At 36.6% G+C, this 26,218-nt stretch overlaps 1 protein-coding gene across 6 annotated transcripts in view; it reads right to left on the bottom strand.

The window, feature by feature from the left end:
• Nucleotides 1-482: 482 nt before the first annotated feature.
• The window catches only part of COP1 (COP1 E3 ubiquitin ligase), a 249,419-nt gene continuing 223,683 nt past the window's right edge, over nt 483-26,218 (bottom strand). For all 6 annotated transcript variants that reach the window (XM_053605282.1, XM_053605283.1, XM_053605284.1 and 3 more), the window contains 2 exons: nt 2,835-2,879; nt 483-820 (listed from right to left, as the gene is read on the bottom strand). In XM_053605282.1, coding sequence (XP_053461257.1) covers nt 803-820; nt 2,835-2,879 — 63 coding nt within the window. In that variant the 3' untranslated portion in view covers nt 483-802. The remainder of the gene's footprint in view (nt 821-2,834; nt 2,880-26,218) is intronic.

Raw genomic sequence — 26,218 nt, 5'->3', positions numbered from 1 at the left:
CATTTCAGAAAAAGTTTCCTGACCTCTGCTCCCAGTCATTGTTCAGTATAGGATGGCACTAATAGCTACGATTAGTTGACTTGGCCTACATTTAAGGTTTACAGTACGTATACGTGAGATTTCAAAGGCAAAGACAGAGGTAGGTTTCAGAGATTGACATTCTCTTTCTGTTTGAATGTAGTCTCAAAAGGTCAAAATTATGGCTCATTAGCCAGACTGGAGAGTATGGTTCTTGGTTATTATATAAATCTGCTTAGAGAATGAAGAATTCAAAAAGTAATCTTTCCACCTACTGTAAATGTTAAATTCACAGGAGGGAATCCATATTTGTGTATCTGTTTACGTGATATGTATATCTCTAAAGAGGTTAGAAAATATGAACCTTATGAATTATTCACTGGTCCATTACTCTACAGTTCATTTTGTCACTTCTTGAAAAGAGTACTTCTTGATCCACCGGACAAAAACTTGCCCCACTTGGCTGTGGCTCAATAAACTTTTATTATTTTTTGTTATTTACTTTTATTCAAAAGAATTTGTTTCCCTATCACAAAAATTAGATAACCACACCATCAACAGCAGCAAAGTCTGTGGAGTTACATTGATGGCGGAGAGTTTGCTGGGTATTCCCAATGTCCCAAAGGTCATAAAAGAGGAAAAAAAGAAAAAATACTTAAAAACAAATCCAAAACCCATGATGACTTTGGGGAGAGACATCACATGACTGTTTCTTTATCTTCCCTCATTGTCAGCTGCAGATGTATTTCAGCAGGATCAAGTATAATTTGACTTGAATAAACCTTCAAACCAACTCTAGCACCTAATTGGGGAAAAAAAGGATTAGTTTAATAAAATAGTTTTAAAACATAGAACACCTTTAATGAATCCTTACTATATTTACCAATGGAGAACCAAATTTTTAAAAAGTTTCCCAATTGGTAAAATACCAAAGATGGGATTGGACAGTAATTCTTTCTTTCAATTCAATGGTTGTGCATGAACTCGTTCAAATTAGTTATCTCCAAAGTTAACTAGACAGCCTTCAAAGTAACCTACATAAAACATGTGGATAAATAAATTGGCTAATACACAGCATGAATATAACATTTTTGGAATATATGTTGGTATCCTGGCATATTTTTAAGAAAATTTAAATTTATCATTGTTTAGGATTTTAATCTATTTATTTCTTCCTTTGATAAACACTGTGTATAGTGATCAAGGTATACATCATTAAATCTTGCCTTTCCTACCACTTCATTCATTTGCTAATCAACTACCTGCTGTCAAAATATTGTTTTTGGAATAAGAGTAGTATATTGTGATAAAAGTTGTGATACTGCTAAAACTAAACATAAGAGGAAGCAAATGGTTAAGAATGGATACTGAATATATGAGGATACTATGAGACACTGTCAAAAAGGATTACGTTAGATGGAGACTACCCTTCTAAGATTTAAAGGCACAACCTTTCCTTCCTGTGCTGCTTGATTTTGTGCTGCATAATCTGTGCTTCCACAATGCTTTTGTCTTTTTATTAGGTAACCAGGCTACTTAGCATAAGATGTCAATGATGCTGAACAAAACTGCAATTTGTCAGTGTGTCTCTATGAGTACCTATGTGGCTTCAAGCTCCTGTAGGTATGTTAGCAATCCCAATTCCTCCAAAAACCAACTTAATGAAGAACAAGGTGCAACTTTTAAAATTCCGCTTTGCAATAAGAATAAGACAAAGAGAGATTGAGGGATGAAAGATGCCACTTAAATAGAGATCCTAAGACCTCTACCATCCTGCTTGAGGCTTCTAGAATATAACAAACACTGATCAGTTCAAATGTCCATTCTTCTTCTTCTTTTTTTTTTTCAAAAGCCTATTTTTCATTAAAGCTACCTGTGGTTCTCTAAAGAGGCTTTCCAAATACAGAAACTAGCTGCCTAAAAAAGAAGACCGTCATATACATTAGTTTGATCAACTAACAATCCAGTTCTCCTGCTCTAAGTTTGTTCATTTCTTCTCCATAGGACAACGCATAATGTTTTAGGCGTGGATTTGCTTTCTTGATTGTTGGGTCAGTCTCCATTTAGGATTAGTATAAGGAAGCCAGGGCATAAAAGTTAATATACTAGGTAGCAGGGGAAACAGATACATATTTTTAAAAAACATTATCTGCTATTTCCAAATTAGTAGAGAATATGTGGAAATAAGAGGTACCCTTCGCATAAATGCGAATCAAATCCAAGTACTAAAAACGTCTACCTAAATGGTGTTTTGCTTAGCTCACTGGCTGCTTAGTGCAGGATTTATTTATACAATCTATCATGTTTAAGTGCTATATATCCATCAATCGATTTTCAGTTGAATATTAAAATACTTTCCCCCTGACCTCTGGCAACTGAGGAAAAAACTGCTTGCCAGGAAAGAGAAAGAAGAGAAATATGAGGAAGAGAAAAATAAAACAAGATTAAGTTATGTTTAAATCTGGTGACTGTCTAAGCATCTCCTGCTCTATCATGGGCCCTGTCTACTGAATGCCCTGTGGGGTAGCTGCACTGGCATAATAGAAGCCAATACCCTGTGCCTGGCCCACAGTGGATGCTCAACAGTCATCTGTTTTCAATCTGACCATCTGGTAATCCATCTAGCATCCATACAACCTCAGCGAGTTCTATCATTTCCATAGTTGCAAGTACTTTTTCTTTTTCCCTTCAATCAAGCCATTTGCATGGAGACCCATGATTAGGAATGATGTCTAACATCTCCACTGTATTTTCACGATATTATATAGTTTAAAAATGAATCTCAGTTTAAAATGGAGATATATAAAATAGCTTACCTTAATTGTACCCTGACTGTTAGCAGCAATCAGCACATTGGACTCCTAGAAAAGAACAAGAGCTTTTAAAGTATAGAGAAAGATTTCCTAGAGAGCAGTCCAAGAGAATAATTTCTTCAACTTTCTTCACTTCACCCTAAGACATCAACTGAATATAAAGTGGAGAGCCAACTTTTAACAACATATCTTTAACTGTGAGTTTTAAACGTAAGACTCCATATTTTGAGAATTAAATTTTATTATTAAAAAAATAAAGTTAGGGTGGTGCCTGTGGCTCAACGGAGTAGGGTGCCGGCCCCATATGCCGAAGGTGGCGGGTTCAAACCCAGCTCTGGCCAAAAACTTTAAAAAAAAAAAAAAAAAGATAAATAAATAAAGTTAGAAGCAGAGTAAAAAACTTTTGAATGTAAAGAAAAAATAAAAAAAAGAAGAACTGACAATGGAAGGAAAGCCAAGAAAAACAAAGACTAAAATAAAATTTAAAAAAGGATAACCTCAGAAAAACAAAGTAAGCAATTGTTTCCCCAGAACATTCTTTTCATTGGTTTTCTCTCATAAAACACGAGCAAATGAGGCTGCTAACATCTTTAGCACAAATCTCTATGAACCGATATTTTGTTATAAGGAAAACAAGAAAATGTGAATATTCATCTGAGAGAATAAAAGTCTTTCTTTTTAATTATTCTATCATTCAGCATATAGATTTTTTAATAACCTTGATGATTACTTAAATGAGAATGTATGTAGTAAAGTATTTTTATAATTCCTCTGGAAAATAGGAAGGATGGGAAAAGAAATGGACTCTAAGTTTACCAGAGACTTTCAGAAAGTGGGATAGTTGAGACTTCCCTCCTACTGGAAACAGGGCTCTGGGACTTGGAAGTGTTGAAGTCTTTTGCTTTCCAGGGTAGGCAGCTAAGAAGATGTGAATGGACTCAAAACTACAATAGAGACCATGTGGCTGACAGACCTAGGCCAAATGATAGCTATAAGAAATAAATAAAGTGGTCCAACTTCAATCAAGGATAGGATCTGCCTGAATATACTTCAGGCTTTATGACACAGTGATGAGAAGAAGGAATAAGACTCTTGGCCTATATGCTAAGAAAGTTACTTCTGACAAGCTGAGTTAAACTTTAGTTACCTTGATACAAGCAATTTGTGCTTTACAACCTATATATTTCTATTTTAACATTTTCCATTTGATTTCTAATAAAACTGCTTTTAAAAAATGCTCATCTTGTTAGTATTGGCATATGAAGAAATAAGTAATTTGTTCTATTCTCCCAGAATTATTAATGGGATCAGAATACTCCTTGAAATTCAGTTAGTGGTGACAGCATCAAAGGACATACTTATATCATGAAGAAATAAAAACAGGTGGTTATGGGAACTGCTGATCTTTTTCGAGAAGAGGTTCCTCCTTGTATCAGCACATATATTCTTACAAATACTAACATGTTAAATGTAGAATGTAAATGTTTTGGCACAGTAACTGAGATAACGCCGGAAAGGCCATGTTAACCACTGTGATAAAAATGTGTCAAATGGTTTATGAAGCGAGTGTATGATGCCCCACGATCATATCAATGTATTCAGTTATGATTTAATAAAAAAAAAAAAATAGTAACATGGATAATGTAGTATTCCCCATTAGAATTTAAATGTCAACTTTGGGAAATTATGGGCTGTTTTTGGAATTTAATGTACACAGAATCAATGCTTCCATATTGAGGTGAGGGGAGGAACATAAACTTGGATTTATCTACTCTTTCAGTAACCTAAATTTAGAAAATGGTTGGAATGAGTTTTGGGTAACCTGAGGGAATATAAGAACTCACCCTGGGCTGGTCAAGAAGGAGAATTTTTATGCCTGCTTCAGAAAACAGCAAGAAGAGGCACCATTTGGTACAATATGTATTTCTTTGCAGCTGGAACTTTAAACAAGCTGTGTGATATCAGAACTGCCACAAAAAAAAAAAAAAAAAAAAAAACTAGAAATAATTCTCCTGTAAACACCATTCAGAAAAGAAGCTGATACACTCATCAATATAGCTGCTAGAAGCTGATGCACTCATCAATCTAGTTGCTATTTAGAGAGTAGAAAGACTTTCATCTTCACGAAAGCTACTGCCAAGAACCATCACCAGTAGATGCTATAGCCATCATGAACTGCTCTCTTCACTATGAGAACACCTGTCAGGACAATGAAAAGTTTAGAGCCCAAAGTTCTATCTCTTTCTGCCATTTTGGTCCTGGTCATCTTAATATAAAGGAGGAAGGCAGAGAAACCTGGCAAACGTAAGGCCTCACCTGGGGATAAAAGGGAGTCCACTTCTCAGTTACAGAGATTACAAATGACATAATTCAAACATATGACTCATGGTGGGAGAAAAGCTTAGAAAAGTATAGCGTAGTATCTTATGGTATGAAAGATTAGGCTACTTATAAATAAGACAACTTAGCTACATTATCACATAAGAGGCATTTGAAGTCTATAAAGTTACTAAACTCAAGAAGGAAGACATCTGATAACTATCTAACATGAATAAAGACAGTCTTTCTATAACTTTAGAACTACAAGGGGCATTGACAGATGTCATATAGATGCTATCACAGAGTTAACTCTTTTTTTAGAAACAGAGTCTCAATTTATCGCTCTCAGTAGAGTGCCATAGCATCACAGCTCACAGCAACCTCCAACTCCTGGGCTTAGATGATTCTCTTGCCTCAGCCTCCCGAGCAGCTGGGACTATAGATGCCCGCCACAACGCCCAGCTAATTTTTTTGTTGCAGTTTGGCAGGGGCCAGGTTCGAACCCACCACCTTCAGTATATGGGGCTGGTGCCCTATCCCCTGAGCCGCAGGGGCAGCCCCCCACAGAGTTAACTCTTAATAGCATTTTCTGCAGAAACAGATAATTGCCCCATTTATTTAAAAAGTCAATATGAATTGATTATCTGGTTTAAATGATCTTTTAGGACTGACATATAAGTGATATGGTGCCCTAAAAATTCTTATAAACACTCAAAACTATGCAAAGTAACAAATAATGAAAGAAAATCTCAGTATATAACCTCCCCTAAAAGACCAAGTAATTAAAAAAGAATGATTTAGGACTAAACTGTCTAATAGGTAGACAGATATTGGCTTCAGATAAGTTAATTTTCGCATTAAACAGAAAACTAAAACCAGATTTTCTTTTTTTTGTAGAGACAGTCTCACTTTATGGCCCTTGGTAGAGTGCCGTGGCATCACACAGCTCACAGCAACCTCCAACTCCTGGGCTTAAGCGATTCTCTTGCCTCAGTCTCCCGAGTAGCTGGGACTACAGGCGCCCGCCACAACGCCCGGCTATTTTTTGGTTGCAGTTTGGCCGGGGCCGGGTTTGAACCCGCCACCCTCGGTATATGGAGCCGGCGCCTTACCGACTGAGCCACAGGTGCCGCCCTGGCAGTTTTATAGCAAAATGTTCCACAAGACTAAGGTAACAAATCCAGTATTTTTTCTTACTACAAAGACATTAAGAAAAGACAATAAAAAAATTAGCAGGAACACAGTTTTCTCTTAATTAACTTGTTTAAAAAAGAGTCATTGCACACTTCCTGGGTAAAGGACACTACAACTCTGACTTTACCTTACGAATGCAAACAATGTAACCTAATCGTATGTACCCAGGGTCATTACAGCCAACACGTTAAAATTCTGAGCAAGATGAGAAATAATTACTTAGTCTGCAATTGGAGGACTTATGCCTAGAAACAGACATTATTGATTTTAAAGGTGAATTAATTTTGCTATTGGTATAAATATATAATGTACTTTAAATACAAAATATATAAAAGCAAACTTCCATCTCTAACCATTACAGAATAAATGGACCAAATTTGCTCTCCCACTATAAACAATTAGAAGACTGAACCACTATAAATAACTAGAAGACTGAACAAAATACGTAAGACAACACTGGACCACAGGCAGTATGAACGGTGATCCCTGAGAAAAAGGAAAAGGAAGAGGTGCATCTTGTAAGCACTGGCTTTCTGCTCAGAGAAAATTTCAAGACCACAAAGCAGGGAAGGGGAATCCAAATACAGCAGAGAGGACTATAAACAGAGCATAGTAGACTCACTGCATTGAGGAGACAGAGATTAAAGTCCAGAATATCTACAGGACAGTGGACACTATAGTGCAAAGTACCACAGAAGAGGAAGTTACCTTAAAGTAGAGCTTCAGGAATTTACATAGGGCTCTCCTTGATTCTCTGTTGGAGTAATAAACTCTGCATTCATAGAAAAAACTATAAAAGGCCATGAAAATAACAATGAATGGGGAAAGCATAATTACTGGGAATCTGTAATATTATCAAATCCCAGAGTTCACACAGGGCTGGAAAAAGTTCAAGTTTTGAACATCCAGAGTGAAAAGACCTCACTGAGTATTCAGGAAACTGCGCAGAGTCCCCAGAGAGTCATGTTTTAACATTAGGAGTAAATTTCACTTAAAGTAAATGCTTCTCTAGACCAAGGGTCAGTAACGATAGCCTCTGGGATATATACTTGTATAACATTTCATTGCCTGTCTAGTTTTATTGGAACACAGCCACAACCAAAAGTTAGTGCTCATTCCTACAGAGGATTCACCTTATAAAGTTTAAAAATAAATGTTGAAAGAATCAAGTTTATCTGATAAAACTTTGTCAGAACTCAAATCCTCTTAAAAAAATTAATAAAACCCATTCAACAAAAAATTCAACCAGCCCCCCTCCCCAAAAAAAGTAAAGTATAAGCACAGGGAAAAAAATCAGTAAACAGAAACAGATACAGCAAAGGCAGACAACAAAAATAGCCAATAAGAACTTTGAAGCTTATTCAAGTTTTGAAGCAAACAATAAACTTTAATGAAAAAGAATATGAAAAACATAAGCAGCAAATAGAACTGTTCCAACTGAAAAGTATAGTGTCTGAATAAGAAATTCATAGGACAGTTATGTATAAGACAGTGGAGAATAAAGATAACAAATCTGGCAATACAGAAAAAAGCACAACTGAAGCAGAAAGGAAAAAAAACTGAGGGGGAAAAGAGATTAGCCATTTATTTTAGTGACCAATAGGGTAATATGCAACCTCATAAATGTATAATTGGAATACCAAATAGAGAAGGGGCAGAAAAAATACAGAAAGACATAAGCCTAAAATTCTTCCAAATTTGTAAGCTATAAACCTACAAATCTACAAAGCTTAAAAATTTCCAACTAGAAAAAAGCATAATGCCACATCAAGGCACATCATAATTACTCAGCAAAAACAAGTAAAAAAGGGAAAATCTTAAAATTATCCAGAAGTCAGGGGGATTATTACATGCAGAGAAACAAGGTGACCAATTGTTCATTGTAAGCAATACAAGCCAGAAGACAACAGGACAGTTATCTTTAACATGATGAAAGAAGAAAGCTGTCAATCTAGAATTATTTATCCATAAAGGCAAAATGAAAACATTAAAAAAAATAAAGCTGAAATAACTTTCCACAACTAGACCTGTACTATAATAAATTGTTAAAAGAAGTACTTCAGGCTGAAGGAATATTATACCACATAAAAACTCAGAAAAGGGATGAGTATTGCTAGAAATGGTCAATTTGTGGGTAAATATAAAAGATATTTGCCTTTTTTTTTTTTTGTGGTTTTTGGCTGGGGCTGGGTTTGAACCCGCCACCTCCGGCATATGGGACCGGAGCCCTACTCGCTGAGCCACAGGCACCGCCCAAAAAAAAAAAAAATGCCGTTTTGTTTTTAGGTTCAAAATACACAAAGGAGAAACTGATAGAACTGAATGGTACAACAAACAGATAAATTCACTCACGTTCATAGATTTCTTTCTTTTTTTAATGTTTGGAGATTTCAATACTCTTTTTACAATAATTCAAATATGTAGATGGAAAACCAGTAGTATATAAAATACCTCAACAATACTATCAAATCCAAATAGAACTAATATTTATAGAACATTTTACTTAAATGGCAAAATATTTTTGATTATATGCCAACTAATCCCTAAGAAAGACAATGTAAATGTACCTGACCATAAAACAAACTTACTAAATTCAAAGAAATGAAATCACATCAAGTATGTTCTCTGACATGCCGCACCCCCGGCATCAAGCCGTGGCGGGATGGCTCTGTCCGCGTTGTAAAAACTGTGGTAAGGCGGTGAGTGCTCCCCGGAGCGTTGCCCCCGGTCCCCCTGGCCTGCAACAGCAGCGCATAAGTTGCCTAGCATGCCTTTTAGTGAACGTAAGAATTCATGAGGTGCGGCATAAAGGCCTGAATAACCTTTACCCTGAAACCTGTTTGAAACTTGTTTGTTGAGTTGAATGGTTAATTGTTGCTTGAATGTCCTCAGAAACTAAGAATAAACATAATGACTTACTAATCCATGACTTCATCTATACAATGGAGACTAAATGTCTCCAAGGGAACACGTTCCCACCATAAAGGTCAGTTAATTGAAACAATGTATCAAGAGAATGCAGGGATGATAAGTTAAGATGTTCCTACCAGATACCCGCTCCCTCCGGTCTCTTATCTCTACCTTATGTCCCTTTGAAACTGTTTCTTTGAAATAAGTTTTCTATGAAATTGCTTTCTCTATAATTTTGTCACTATACACTTAAAACATATACATAATTCACTATCAATTCACTAACAACATAAAAATCATAATCAAATATAAAAATATAAAAATACAAAATGTGAACAAAGCAGTTTTACAAAGAAAGAAGGTTTAAACATAGATAAAGAGAAGTAAAAGAGTAACTGCTGATAAGCAGCAGTCCTTTGTTCCCCCTTACGGGCAGAAACATTGTCTAAGAAAAGACAGTTGACTACTCCCATCTACAAAACTCGATAAGAACTTTGTAAGCATCAGCAAGTCATAAAAATATCTTTTGTAGTTTGTAAGACATTGTCAAAAATGTATAAATACCATGCCTAAAAATCAGTAAAGTACAACTGCTTTCTTCATCATCCTTGGTGTGTGGCAGTTTGTCATTTTCCTGCGTCGCCCTTTCAATCAACCTGAGCCGTTCTCACCCTGAAAGCCCTCGGACTGAGACTCATTCGACTGGCGGTCCGCGGCAGCTGGCGCCTCGAACGGGGACCTGAAGGACAGGTGATCTTTCTTTTTCTTTCTTTCCTCTCTTTTTCAGATTGAAGGCGACTCTCACCAGGGAGCTGCAGTCCCGCCGGTAAAGGCTGACCGGTTAAGTGTGAGTAATCCGCAGGACAACATGGGGCATACATTGGGTAAGGAAGAACACATGCTCAGTGTCATGATACAGCGTTTGTTAGAAAAAAATGGTTTTCATGTGTCTCTCAAACGGTTGGAGGAGCTTATGCATTTCATAAGGTTGGTAAGTCCTTGGTTTCTGGAGGAAGGCTCTCTCTCTCTCTCCGATTGGAAAAGGGTGGGACGCGAAATGCGGAAATACATGCAAGAACATGGGGAGAAGGTCTTGCCCCCTCAGGCTTTTCCTTTATGGTTACAAGTTAGAGAACTTTTAGCTGACAATACCTTTTTAGAAGCATTTATAAGAGAAACTGATTCGGAGGTTGGTGATCCTGAATCTAAAGGGGCACCGATTCCTGATGAGGTTCCCCCCGAGGTTCTTAAAGATCCTGAACCGGTACCAAACACTGAGAGCGTTGTCCCTTCGGCTCCAACGCTCAAAGACATTCTACCACCACTCCCACCGGTCGATAATTCCTCAGACAGTGACGAGTGGGATGTGGTCGATGAATTTACTAAACCAGATGAGAGGGACAGAATGAATGATTTTATTCACCCCCGCCGAGCTTACCCGGCTGTTCGTGTCCCAAAAGTCACATCTAAGACAACCTCACAAGCTCCGCTTCCCCGCGTACCTCCTTGTCTCCCTCCGCCGCCCGCGGGCTTTCAAGCGGCGGTGCGAGAAGCCCGTCAGCAGGGAGATTTTACATTTGCTTTCCCGGTACGCTTTCCCACTGAGGATAGGGCACCACCCACCTGGGAACCTCTGTCGTTAAAGACGCTTAAAGAACTGCAACAGGCTGTCCGTACATCGGGAGCTTCTGCCCCTTATACCTTACAAATTGTGGAATCAATTAGCAGTCAATGGCTTACCCCGTATGATTGGCAGCAAACGGCCAAAGCCACGCTTTCCCCAGGTGATTATATTTTATGGAGAACAGAGTATGAAGATAGATGTAGAGAAAGTATTAATCAACATGTAGGAAGAAAAGCACAGCCCACGCTGTCCATGCTTCTAGGGACAGATGAATTTGCTTCTTTTGAAAATCAAATTAAACTACCCCGACAATTTTTAGAGATAGTCAGCCATAATGCAGTCTCCGCTTGGCGAAAAATACCTCCTCCGGGAACCAAGGGCACAACTTTAGCAGGCATAAAACAGGGTATGGAAGAGTCCTATCCTGACTTTATTTCTCGCCTGGAAGAAGCTATTAATAGAATGCTTCCACCATCAGAAGGCACAGAATTATTACTCAAGCAATTAGCTTGGGAAAATGCAAATACGCTGTGTCAGGACTTAATACGTCCACTCAGGAAAACAGGTACCTTACAAGATTATATTAAAGCATGCATGGATGCCTCACCAGCAATTGTCCAGGGAATGGCGTTTGCTGCAGCTATGCGGGGTCAAAAATTTAGTTCATATGTTAAAGGTGCTTTTGATAGAGACCCCAGTAATACATGTTTTGGGTGTAATCCCCCACATGACTTGCCCACTTGTTATAACTGTGGGAAGCCAGGTCATATACAGAAGGATTGTAAGAAATCCACCGGTGCTAATAATAATAATAATAAGTCCCGTGGATTACCCCCGGGACCATGCCCTCGTTGTAAGAAGGGCAGGCACTGGAGAAATGAATGTAAATCTAAATTTCATAAAGATGGAACCCCCTTGTCAGACAAGGGTGCTAACTTTATTGATACCAACCAGACAAAAAACTAGATAAGGGGCGTTCTCCTAGCCCCGACTCCAAGGGAGAGTCTCCTGCTTCTACCGCAGTACGACCTAAGTTAGAGCCCACATCTACTATTAATTGTATACCACCTGAATGGACAATTCATGATCTCCCACGTGGGACTCCTGGCAGTGCAGGCTTAGACCTTGCCAGTTCTAAAGATGTAATCATATCCAAACATGATGGTGTTGTGTTAGTTCCCACAGGAATAAAAGGAAAGTTATTACCAGGTACTGTTGGTGTTATATTGGGACGAAGTTCCAATTACACCAAACATTTTGAAGTTGTTCCAGGAGTAATTGATTCTGACACTGAAAATACAATTAAAGTCATGGTAAAGTCTCTAGTAGAAACTACACAAATTCATAAGGGACAAAGAATTGCTCAGTTACTATTGTTGCCATATATACCACTCCCCACTTATCACTTACATGATGCCAGGGGAGAGGGACAGTTTGGATTTACTGATAAAGATTGTGTGGCTCTTATACATGATTTATATGATAGACCGATGTTAAAAATGAAAATAGAAGGCAGGCCCATTAAGGGCCTGATGGACACAGGCGCTGATGTAACCTGCATTGCTGCCTCCGACTGGCCGAGATCCTGGCCGGTTCATCGAACTGGGTCTTCTTTAGTTGGTCTCGGTTCTGTTTCTGGTGTCATGCGTAGTACATCTCATTTGTTATGTGAATATAAGGACAAGAAAATTTACTTTCAACCTTATGTGTTACCCTCTCTACCCTATACTTTATGGGGACGAGATCTTTTACATGTCCTAGACATGAAACTAGTTACAGGTGATCAACTTAACGATCAGTGTTTTTCATAGGGGCCACTGCAGAAAACTATGCCTGTAAAATAAAATGGTTAACAGATGTTCCTGTGTGGGTTAGTCAGTGGCCCCTGACAACAGAAAAGTTACAGGCATTACAAATTTTAGTACAAGAACAATTAGATAAAGGTCACTTAGAAGAATCCACTAGTCCGTGGAATACTCCTGTGTTTGTTATTAAGAAAAAATCTGGTAAATGGAGACTTTTACAAGATTTAAGAGCAGTAAATGCCATTATGGAAGACATGGGCTCCCTTCAACCTGGGCTTCCGTCTCCTGTAGCAGTACCAGAACAATGGTCACTAATAATTATAGATCTGCAAGACTGCTTTTTTACTATTAATTTACATCCTGAGGATTGTCCTCGTTTTGCTTTCAGCGTTCCTTCTTTGAATTTACAGGAACCGTTTAAAAGATATCAGTGGAAAACTTTACCACAGGGCATGAAAAACAGCCCTACCTTATGCCAAAAATTTGTGGCGGCTGCATTAGCAGCACTGAGAAAACAATTTCCTAGTGCTTACATAATTCATTATATGGATGATATCTTGCTAGCTCATCCTGAGCTGCCAAAAGTACAGCTAATGCTAGAAAAGGCTATAGAACAATTAACTAAATTTGGCTTAGTCATTGCCCCAGAGAAAATTCAGAGAGATAAACCATTAAGTTATCTGGGACAATGGATTCACTCTGACTATATTGCACCTCAAAAGGTGCAAATAAGGAGAGATAAATTACAAACTCTTAATGATTATCAAAAATTACTGGGAGAAATAAATTGGATTCGACCTTTTCTGAAGATTACTACGGGAACCCTTAGTCCTTTGTTTACTATCTTACAGGGAGACTCTAATCCCCGTTCCCCTAGACATTTAACTCCAGAAGCCTTGCAGGCTTTAGAAGTTGTTGAACAGGCTTTAACTCAAGCTAGGGTAAAACAAATTAATTATCAAAACCCATGGTCTTTACTCATCTTTTCTACTGAGTATACTCCTACAGCTTGCCTATGGCAGGAAGGTATTTTAGAATGGATTCATTTACCACATGTTCAGACAAAGATTGTTGCTGATTATCCATACCTGGTGTCTTTATTAATTGATAAAGGAAGAAAAAGATCACGGGAATTATTTGGTAAAGATCCTCATGTAATTGTAACTGCTTATAATAAAATTCAAGTAGAACAACTATTTCAAAATAATGATGATTGGGTATTGGCCTTACAAGGCTATGCAGGTCAAATTTTATATCATTATCCTAAACATCCTTTAATTGAATTTACAAAAACAGTTTCACTTATATTTCCTCTTATGTGTTCCAAACAGCCTCTGTCTGACGCAATAACCTTGTTCACAGATGGTTCCTCTACAGGTCGAGCTGTAGTTTTTAGCCCAGGCCTGTCTCCTCTTATTAAAGAGGTCACACAAGCCTCTGCCCAACAAACAGAATTATGGGCTCTAATCTCGGCCTTTAATAATTTCAAACAAAAATTTAACTTGTATACAGATTCAAAGTATATTGCTTCTCTTTTTCCGGCTCTTGAAACTGCTCTTTTAACAGGAACCTCAACTATTCTACCTTTATTAAAGAAACTACAAACTTTAATTCAGCAAAGGAATAATCAATTTTATATTGGTCACATAAGAGGACATACTAACTTACCTGGCCCTTTGGCCCAAGGAAATGCCACTGCAGATTTATTAACACGTACTATAGTGGCATCAGTGGCCGACGCTGAAGAAAGCCACGCCTTACATCACCAAAATGCTAACGCATTAAGAAAAATGTTTCAAATTACTAGAGAACAGGCAAGACAAATAGTCTTAAAGTGTAAATCCTGTCCTGTTACTCATCATCCTTTAAAATTTGGTGTTAATCCTCGGGGTTTACGCCCCAATGTATTATGGCAAATGGATGTAACACATGTGTCTAGTTTTGGAAAATTACAATATGTACATGTTACTGTTGATACTTTTTCTCATTTTATCTGTGCCTCTGCAAGACCTGGCGAGGCCTACAAAGATGTTGTACAACACCTATTTTACTGCTTTCAGCAGCTAGGTGTTCCTCATCAATTAAAAACAGACAATGCTCCAGCTTATACCTCTCGAGCATTTGAACAATTTTGTATACAGTGGAAAATTGCTCATTCTACGGGGATCCCTTATAATCCTCAGGGTCAGGCGATTGTTGAAAGAACTAATCAAATATTAAAATTACAAATTGAACGCCTACAAAAAGCTCATAAATATTTTTCTCCTCATCATATTTTAACCCATGCTTTATTCGTCCTAAATCACCTTAATGTAAACTCCAATAATTTAACCCCTGCTCTCTCCCATTGGCAGCCACAATCGGCTGCCACCCTTCCTAAAGTTCTTTGGAAAGATTTATTATCGGGCCAATGGAAAGGCCCTGATGTATTGTTAACCTCCGGACGAGGCTATGCTTGCATATTTCCACAGGATGCCGACTCTCCCATCTGGATTCCAGACCGGCTCATCAAACCTGCTCCTCCAGAGACCCCGGCGCAGAAGACAACGCCTGCGGCGGATGAAGATCCTATCTGCACAAATGAGGACGACTGTGGAAATTTCACCGAAACCCTCCAAGACCACGTGGACACAGATCCGTGCCCTGGTGAAACAAGCTAAACAACTTCTCATATCTCAAGGAAACCCTCTAACTCCTACAATGTACTTTCTTGCGTTTCTATCACTAATCTCTACTCCTAAGGTAGAAACTGCAGCTTATTGGTCTTATGTGCCTAATCCTCCTCTGCTACACCCTGTGGGCTGGCTAGATCCAGACCCCATAAAAATTCTTTCTAATGATTCTATCCGCTTAGGAGGTTTAACTGACTCAGAATCCAGACATCATGCTGCGGCTTTAATTAATTTCACTGGCAAAGCCGACTCCTTGCCTATTTGCTTTACTTTAAGAGGCAACACACCTCCTTTTTGTTTACCTACTAGCTACAGGGTATTTTTAACTGATGCTCCAGATCCTCATGATGCAAATAGACGTTATGTTTGGGAATATGAGTTACAAACTATTGGAAGTCCTAATTATAATGAAACCTGTTTATCTGTTAACTCATTACCTCTCCCTAACTGTAAAGAAAAATATAGAAATAAAAATCAATTCTGGGAATCATCATTAACTAAAACACCTACTTGGCTTTCCTGTGGATTCCCAAATGCTGCCAACAAGCATTCTCCTATAAATTCAAACACAGTCATCTGGGATTATTCTCCTACTTCTTGTTTTGATCATAATAAATATTTCTCGAACCAATTAGATAAATTTCATCAGTATCAGTGGTCTGGTACTCCCCAACCAATACGACGATGGTTCACACCTGGTCTAGTTGAGCCCATATGGGTAGCTCAAGACAAAAATAAAACTCAAATACACTATGATTTATTTAGACTTGTTGCTGCATCCAACTTAATTTTAGAAAAGAAACCTAATATGCCAAAACCAAATGCAATGTCAGTAAGAACTTGTGTTGGATATCCATATGCTCTACTTTTAGCTCCAAATAAGTATTTAACTATTACACAATCTAAAAACTCTTATCATATTTCTTGTACCGCTTGTAAAGTTACAAATTGCCTTACTTCTACTGATTTATTCAATGAACGCTTGTTTAATTCTGTTTTAATTGTTAAAAGACCCTCTTATGTACTATTACCTGTTGATTTACAAGATGATCCTTGGTATGATAATTCTGCTTTACAAGTTTTACATACTGTTAATCAGTTAATTCGACCTAAGAGGTTTGTAGCTGCTTTAATTCTCGGTATTTTAGCTTTAATTTCTATAGTCACAACATTTGCGGTAGCCACTACTGCTTTGGTTCAAGAAGTTCACACAGCTCACTTTGTTAATTCTCTCAGCAGCAACATAACTCTAGCTTTAATGACTCAAGCCAGCATAGATAATAAACTTGAAGCAAAACTTAACATCCTAGAAGAAGTAGTTTTAGCCTTAGGACAAGATATAAAGTTTATACAACATAAACTTCAAACCAGATGTCATTCTGCCTTTCCTGCTATTTGTGTAACTCCTTTACCTTATAATATGTCCACTTCCTGGGACAAAACTAAAGCTCATCTACAGGGTGTCTGGAAGGACAATGATATTACACATGATTTACATACTCTTCAAAAAGATATCACTGCCATCAGTGAAGCTCATTTACCTAGCACTTCTCTTGATTCACTGGCTCAATCCCTCTCTGACAATCTTAAATCTTTAAATCCTGTGTCCTGGATTCAGTACATTGTGTTTATTGTCATTATTGGATGCTTGATATTCTGTGTTGTTTTACTGTTACCTTGTCTCCTTCGTTGTGTCTTTTCCTCCTTAAAGGCTGTTCGCCAAGACCTCTTTGAGCTACGTTTCATTAACAAAAAAGGGGGAAATGCCGCACCCCCGGCATCAAGCCGTGGCGGGATGGCTCTGTCCGCGTTGTAAAAACTGTGGTAAGGCGGTGAGTGCTCCCCGGAGCGTTGCCCCCGGTCCCCCTGGCCTGCAACAGCAGCGCATAAGTTGCCTAGCATGCCTTTTAGTGAACGTAAGAATTCATGAGGTGCGGCATAAAGGCCTGAATAACCTTTACCCTGAAACCTGTTTGAAACTTGTTTGTTGAGTTGAATGGTTAATTGTTGCTTGAATGTCCTCAGAAACTAAGAATAAACATAATGACTTACTAATCCATGACTTCATCTATACAATGGAGACTAAATGTCTCCAAGGGAACACGTTCCCACCATAAAGGTCAGTTAATTGAAACAATGTATCAAGAGAATGCAGGGATGATAAGTTAAGATGTTCCTACCAGATACCCGCTCCCTCCGGTCTCTTATCTCTACCTTATGTCCCTTTGAAACTGTTTCTTTGAAATAAGTTTTCTATGAAATTGCTTTCTCTATAATTTTGTCACTATACACTTAAAACATATACATAATTCACTATCAATTCACTAACAACATAAAAATCATAATCAAATATAAAAATATAAAAATACAAAATGTGAACAAAGCAGTTTTACAAAGAAAGAAGGTTTAAACATAGATAAAGAGAAGTAAAAGAGTAACTGCTGATAAGCAGCAGTCCTTTGTTCCCCCTTACGGGCAGAAACATTGTCTAAGAAAAGACAGTTGACTACTCCCATCTACAAAACTCGATAAGAACTTTGTAAGCATCAGCAAGTCATAAAAATATCTTTTGTAGTTTGTAAGACATTGTCAAAAATGTATAAATACCATGCCTAAAAATCAGTAAAGTACAACTGCTTTCTTCATCATCCTTGGTGTGTGGCAGTTTGTCATTTTCCTGCGTCGCCCTTTCAATCAACCTGAGCCGTTCTCACCCTGAAAGCCCTCGGACTGAGACTCATTCGACTGGCGGTCCGCGGCACTGACAAAACAGAACTAAGGTAGAAAAAAAAATCTGCAAATAAAAAAAAAAACACTCTTGAATAACCAAGGGGACAAATAAAAATGCATAGGGAAATGAAAAGTCATTTCAAATTAAAAGATACTGAAAGCAGAACATATCAAAATTTGTGTAATATAGCTAAAACAGTGCTTAGAAAATTCTAGCTTCCAATGTTAATACTGTTTAAGCAAAAAGGTTTAACATTAGTGACTAATAGCTTGCACCCTAAAAAGCTAGAAAAAGAGGAAATTACATGCAACATAAGAATCGTAGAAGAGGCCAGGTGTGGTGACTCATGCTTGTAATCCTAGCACTCTGAGATTGCTTGACCTCAGGAGTTTGAGACCAGCCTTAGCAAGGCTGAGACCCTGTCTCTACTAAAAATGAAAAACCGAGTCAAGAGGACTGCTTGAGCCCAAGAGTTAGAGGTTGCTGTAAGCTACGATGTCATGACACTTTATTGATGGTGAAAAAGTGAGACTGTTTCAAAATAATACAAAACAAACAAATCGAAAAAAAAGAATGGCAGTAAGGAAGAGTAGAAAATAAAATGGAACCAGACAAAAACAGATATAATTATTAAAATGAAAAGCTAGTTCTTTGAAAGAATTCAATAATACTGATAAACCTTAAAAAAAAGAGGAAATGTAAGTTTAACAATATTAAAAAGGATATAGCTAGATATTCTATAGATATTAAAAGAATAAATATTATGAATAACTTTATATCAATACAACGGACAGATAATGAAATGAACAAATTCAATGAAAGATACAAATTCCCAAATATGACACAAGAAAAATTGAGAAGTAAGGAATACTTTCAAACAAAAAAGTTGAATCAAACAAAACCAGAGAAAGACATTTTTTTCCAAAAAAGGAAATTAACAACTGTCTTTGTAGGTAGATGTTAAAAAAGTAACAAAATAGTCAGTAAACAGAATCCATTATACAAAAAGAATAATGCACCAAGTGGGATTCTTCCAGATACTCAGGTTAGTTTGTAACAATAAAAAATGTATATATGGGAGGCTAAGGCAAGAGAATTGCTTAAGCCCAAGAGTTTTGAGGTTGCTATAAGCTGTGATACCATTGCACTCTATGGAGGGCAACACAGTGAAACTGTCTAAAAAAAAAAAAAAAGTGGATATAAATCAGTATGTAAAGAGAGAAAAATCATGTAATCATAATTAACACAGAAAATGCACAAAACAATTTTTTTTGCCCATTCATAATAAAAACTCTCAGCACATTAAGGATGAAAAGAAATTTCCTTAACATGATAAAGGATACCCCCCTTTTGTTGAGAGAGTCTTTGTCACCCTCTGTAAAATGTCATAGTGTCATAGCTCACAGCAACCTCAAACGCTTGGGCTCAAGTGATTTTCTTCCCTCAGCCTCCCTAGTAGCTGGGACTACAGGCAACCGCCACAATACTCAAACTATTTTGTTATTGTTGTTGTTTTGTTTAGCAGGCCCAGGCTGGGTTTGAACCCACTAGCCTGGTGTACCCTGGTGCCCTAACCACTGAATTATGGATGCCGAGCCAATAAGGAAGGGATACTTATAAAAAAAACTTTTAGCTAACATCACACATAGTGGTGAAATATTGAACTCTTTTTCCCCTCAGATTCAGAGCAAGATATAGACACTTGCCTTTACACCTCCTACTCACTGTTAGAGATATACCCCAGTACAACAGTCAAGAAAAAGAAAAAAGACAAGGTTGATTACATCAAAATCAATTTATTTCTATAAACTAGCAATAAATAATTAGTAAATTGAATTAAAAACCCATTTATAGTAGCACAAAAACATGAACCATTTAGAGACAAACCTAAAAATTACACAAGACCTACACACCTAAAATTATAAAACAATGTTGAAAGATATTAAAGAACACCAATAAATGAACAGATATACCATGTTCATGGACCAGAGACTCTGTATCATTAAGATAGCAGCTTTTCTTAAATTATTCTACAGGCTGAATGTAATTCCAATTATCATCCAACAAACTTTTCTAGTAGAAACTGGCAAATTGATTCTAAAATTTAAATTAAAAAGTCTAAATAATTTTAAATAAGGAAAACAAAACTGAAAGACTTACAAAACATAATTTGAAGCTCTACTAAAAAGCTTCAGTAATTCAAGAGAACAGAAAGCCCAGAAACATGTGATCAACTGAATTTCAAAACAATCTGGAAAGAAAGAAAAAAGCGTAGAGTAATCTTATAAATGGTGCTGAAATAACTGTATATATGGAAAGATGTGAACCTTAATACTTATATTATTCCAAAAATTAATTTTTAATAGATCAAAGATAGAAATATAAAAGCTAAAATAATGAAACTAGAAAAAAATAGGAAAAAACTTTGGTTTGGTAATATTCCTTAGAAAGTAAAAAAGTATGTACCATAAAAGAACTTGTACAAAAATATTTGATAAATTTAGACACCATCAAAACTTTTAAATCATCAGTCGCACTTGTTAGAATAAATTTTTAAAAAGTGGTACTACCAAGTTTTGGAAAGGGTACATAACAACAGGAATGATTTTAGGATGCTGGCAGTAGTACAAAATATCAAGCATTCCATAATGACATTCTAGTCAATGAATGACCACATATATTACGGTGTTCCCATGAAATTACTGTAGTATAATATTTATCATTGTTTTAGTGTATATGCCTTACAATTTTTTTAATAATTAAAAATTATTAAATAATTAAAAATTATTAAAAAAGCTAAATTAAATTATTTAAATTATTAAATTATTAATAATTTAATTTAAATTATTAAATTATTAAATAATTATTAAATAATTAAAAATTATTAAAAAAAGTTAACTGTGAAAACAGTCTCTGGCAGGTTCTTCAGAAAGAATGCATTGTTATCATAGGAGATGAAAGCTTCATGCATGTTACTGTCTCTAATAATCTTCCATTAGGACGATATACGTAGATGGAAGATAATAGTAATTTTAACAACAAAAAATTAAAAGGAGAAGAAAGCTTATAGAGCAGTTATCAACTTTTGGGTTGCAACCCCCTTTTAACAATGCAAATACATTGCAGCATTAGGAAGAAATGAAAAGAAAATGGTGTCTCATGCCTGTAATCCTAGCCATTCTAGGAGGCTGAGGTGAGAGGATCCCTTGGACTCAGGAATTTGAGATCAGCCTGAGTAAGAAAAATTAGCCGGGCATTGTGGTGGACACCTATAGTTCTAGCCACTTGGGAAGGTGAGGAAGGAGGAGCCAGGTGTTTGAGGTTGCTGTAAGCTAGACTGACACCACAGCAGTATAGCCTGGGCAACAGACTCTGTCTCAGAGAAAAACTCCCAACTCCCCCACAAACCTACACAGTTGTGCAATGTGTTTGTGTTGTAAGCTAAATGTTATTACAAAAGAGTCAAAAAAACTATAAAGTTTATAGCATAAAAAGCTACAGTAAGCTAATCTTAATTTATTATTCAAGAAAAAAAGTGTTTAAAATGAATTTAGTCTAAGTGTTCAAAGTCTACAATATTTTTCAGTAATGCCCTAGGCCTTCACATTCACTCCTCACTCCTTAACTCACTCAGAGCAACTTCTGGTCCTGCAAACTTCATTCATGGTAAGTGGTCTGTATAGGCACACTATTTTTTTTTTTTTTTTTTTTACCTTTTATACTTTTATTTTATGGTACTTTTTCTGTGTTTAGCTAGACAAATACTTATTATTGAGTTACAAATGCCTACAGGATATAGCATAGGAACACATATAGGTTTGTACCCAAGGAGCAACAGGCTTTACCATATAGCCTATGTGTATAGTAGCCTATACCGTCTAGATTTGTGTAAATGCACTCTGATGTTCACACAAAGACAAAATTGCCTTACAACACATTTCTCAGAATATATCCTTACTGTTAAGCAACACGTATAACTATAATACAACAATTTTGGAAAAAGGTTTGACAATTTCTACTGAAGTCAGAACTACCCTATAAGCTAGTAATTCACCCTTAGGTATTTACCAAAAGAAATAACATATATCCACACAAACACTTATTTGTGAATGTTTGTGGCATCTTTATTGAAAATAGTTCAAAACAGGAAAAAAACTTAATATGCGAAATTGGTGAACAGATATGTAACTTGTGGTACAGTCATAAAATGCATTACTAATTGGTAATGAGAACAAACTACAGATACAGGCAATAACATAGACTAATTTAAAAAATGTCATGCTGAACAAAAGCAAGACACCGAGAAATATATACTGTATTATTTCTCCTACATGAAAGTCTAGAACAGTAAAACTAATCTTTGGTGAAAAAGCAGATCAGGATTAGTAGTAGCCTGGAGTGGAAGAGAGTTGGGGATTGACTACAAAGTGAGATAAGGCAACTTTCTGAGTGATGAAAATGTATATATGTGAATTGTGGTCGTACCTACACTGGTGTATACACTTGCCAACATTCTCCGAATAATCTTAAAATGTACTTAGTTTACATTTATGTAAATAACACCTCAGTAACATCAATTTTAAAAAGTATAAAACACAGGCACAAACACATAATTTTGTAAGTTTACTTTAAATCCAATAGTGGGATTCACTAATCAAAACCATTATTCATGATTTAAATATTTAATCATTTCTCAATCTAATATATATACCCCCATCACTACTGTATTTAGAAGATGTCTATCGCCATTTAGCGTAATGTCAAGGCCATTTCAGCTAGGAAGCTAAACATGCCCCCACCCCAGAAAGTAACACTGAATTATCAAAAAAGGTGAATATTTTTGTCGTTCCTGTCTTCTAGTTCAATATATAAGGATGGTTTTAGGTGGAACACTGTTCCTTACCATGATAAAGAGTTCCACTGTCCATCTCACCAGCCCTTTTATAACCATATGAGGAATTTATTAAAATCAGAGTATAACCCTTATTCAAAACTTCTTTCTCCAAATGTTAACCTTATGTTAACTGACTCCTCAGAATAAGAATGAAAATTTTACAAAATAAAGATTTTACTTTAATAATTTTTAATATTTAAATCAAGTGGAAAAGGTCTTATAAAAATTAGAACTTGTCAAGAACAAGTAGAAAAGATAAATCATTTTATAGGCATTAAAAAGCGACAGTCAAAACATTTTTCTACCTCAGGTTTACATGATTTCACCAAGTTCAACAAAATAGTCAAGAAAGGAATAATTACAATAACACACAAATTTTTCCACAGCAAAGGAGGAAGAATTACTTAACTTGCTTTATGATGCTGATGTACCAATGGAACAAAATCTGACATGGAAAATACAAAAAAAGATAATTTATGAAGAAAGATTAAAAAAAAAAAAACTTCTAAGCCAAGTAGTAGCAAGTCAGTTTTAGCATTATATTAGGATAATTAATCTTGACCAAGCTGAGCTTATTCCAATGATACAAGATTCGTTTGCTACTAGGAAGAAAACAATGTTATCTACCATATCAATACTTGAAAGAGAAATATTAGATCACCTTAAGCAGGTACAAAAGAAAGCAATAATGTACTTTTGCATTCATTTATGGTTAGGAACTCTCAAAAGTCGACAATTGAGGAAAATTTCTTTGTAAGGGTGTCTACAAAACTCCAATAGTAAATATAGTTAATGATGACATAATCAAAAATTTTCCCTTTGGTGAAGAATAAGACAAGGATGCCAGATAACACACTTTCATTCAACGTTACATTAGAGATTCTGGTCATTGGAATACGGTAAAATAAATGAAAGATGCAAAGTTGTAAGTACTGGAAGAGTAGACAACTTTCATTATTTGTGAATATTACTGTGCACATAAATAATTCAAGGAATGTAGGAAAGCATAATTAAAATTGGAGTTTACCAAGATTGTTGGCTTAAAAATGGGAACAATAATGCATTCCTCAAAGACCATTATAATGGTTTTTTCTTTTTTTTAAGAGACAGAGTCTCACTTTGTTGCCCTCGGTAGAGTGTTGTGGCGTCACAGTTCACAGCAACCTCCAGCTCTTGGGCTTAGGTGATTCTCCTGCCTCAGCCACCCAAGTAGCTGGGACTGCAGGCCACAATGCCCAGCTATTTTTTTGTTGCAGTTTGGAGGGAGCCGGGTTCGAACCCAGCACCCTCGGTATGTGGGGCCGGCGTCCTATTCACTGAGCCACAGGCATTGCCCAGATACTTTTCTTTCTTTCTTTCTTTCTTTCTGTTTTTAGAAAAAACATTTATTGGTTCACTTGAATAGGTAATATATACAAGTAATACAAATTTAAACAACACAAAGAGTAAGAGAAAAGCGAGTTTCTCATTTCCATGTTCTTTAGTCAACTATTATTATGAGATATAAAAATCTTTCTAGGTAAACTACCATCATTACTATATAGTTGAAGTGCATACATTAGAAAATACATCTTCAGGGCGGCACCTGTGGCTCAGTCGGTAAGGCGCCGGCTCCATATACCGAGGGTGGCGGGTTCAAACCCGGCCCCGGCCAAACTGCAACCAAAAAATAGCCGGGCGTTGTGGCGGGCGCCTGTAGTCCCAGCTACTCGGGAGGCTGAGGCAAGAGAATCGCTTAAGCCCAGGAGTTGGAGGTTGCTGTGAGCTGTGTGAGGCCACGGCACTCTACCGAGGGCCATAAAGTGAGACTCTGTCTCTACAAAAAAAAAAAAAAAAAAAAAAGAAAATACATCTTCAGAGTTTTCTCAAAATGAAACAAACCTATTCCCATCTTGATATTCCATTCTTGTTAAAGTGGCAAGCCAAATTTGATATTCAATCCTAAGCCTCCTGATCATCCAAGAAAGGTCTATAGGATTCCCTTACAGAAAAAACTTCACAGAATTCACTCCCCGTATTTGTGGACATGTCAGTAATTGGTTTTCAAGACACAAAAGGCCAGGACAATCTGTATCCCCAATGTCAAATTTATAAAACATGGAGACAAAAATAAATGATAGATGGATGTCCTACTGGTTCTGTCTCTCTGGAGAACCCTCTGGATAAGGTAACCCTTTAATTGACTTACAGAGAAACTAACTTTCCATCATCACAGCACTTTCATGACTCTATAAGGACTGCAGCATAAAGTATTAATCTCATGTCATTTTATTTATTCATCGTTATCCATCCATGATACTACATGCCAGATATTGTGTTGGGCCCTAAAATTCAGACACAATGTCTGATCTTGAGATCACTGACCAATAGCGGAAGTGGACTTTTAAACAGAAAACTACTATAATTCTTATAATAGAGTTCAAAGGAGTAACTGAGGAAGCAAGAAGAATATTCTAGTCAGAATGAGAATGATTTTAGATAAGGTTACAAATGAAACATGGAAAAGTAGAAGCTGAAACTTCTCAGGAGAAAAGACTGATATGTCAGGCAAAAGGACATGGTTATGCAGAAGAATAAATCTGAAATAAAATAGTTTTTGGAGGAGTTAACTGTGTGATTAGAAAGCAGCCTATGAATTTGTTGAAGAAGTGGGAATATTAGATTAGGAAGAGCATGCAAACTGTATCATACCAGAGTCAAAATTTTATTTATGAATAACAAGAGTCAGTGGCTGTCTTTATGCATGGGAGAGACAGAATTAGTTTTTCTTTGTTGTAGGAGATCAGAAGAATCCACTACAAAATATGCCATTGTGGCATAAGCGTTATTTTGAGTTAAAGGCAATTGAAGAAAGCAGATAAAGGATGGGCTCTATTTCCTCCCCTTATCTGCCTGAAAATATATGATAAATTCCCCTCACCCTATACCCTCAACCACCACTCATACCAGGAAAGGGTAACAACCTTATCAAATAAGATAGCACTAAGAAAGAGCCTATACAAATATTACTAACTAGCCACTATCTACCATTGGTATTCCATGTATCTGCCTGCCTAATATTTGTCACCCCAGAAACCTAAAGTCTTCTTTTTAAATTTACCTTCTTTTGTCCAAATGATACAAAAGTCTTAAACTTTTTTTGGTGGTTTTCTCTGAAGCTTCCCATCATTCCATGTAAAACTTTTAAGATCACATATATTTGTATGTCTTTTCTCCTGTTAATCTGTCTGTTACTAGT

Source organism: Nycticebus coucang, chromosome 10, assembly GCF_027406575.1.
Source record: "Nycticebus coucang isolate mNycCou1 chromosome 10, mNycCou1.pri, whole genome shotgun sequence".
Classification (NCBI taxonomy): Eukaryota; Metazoa; Chordata; class Mammalia; order Primates; family Lorisidae; genus Nycticebus; species Nycticebus coucang.
This window is presented reverse-complemented; position numbering and strand designations above follow the sequence as displayed.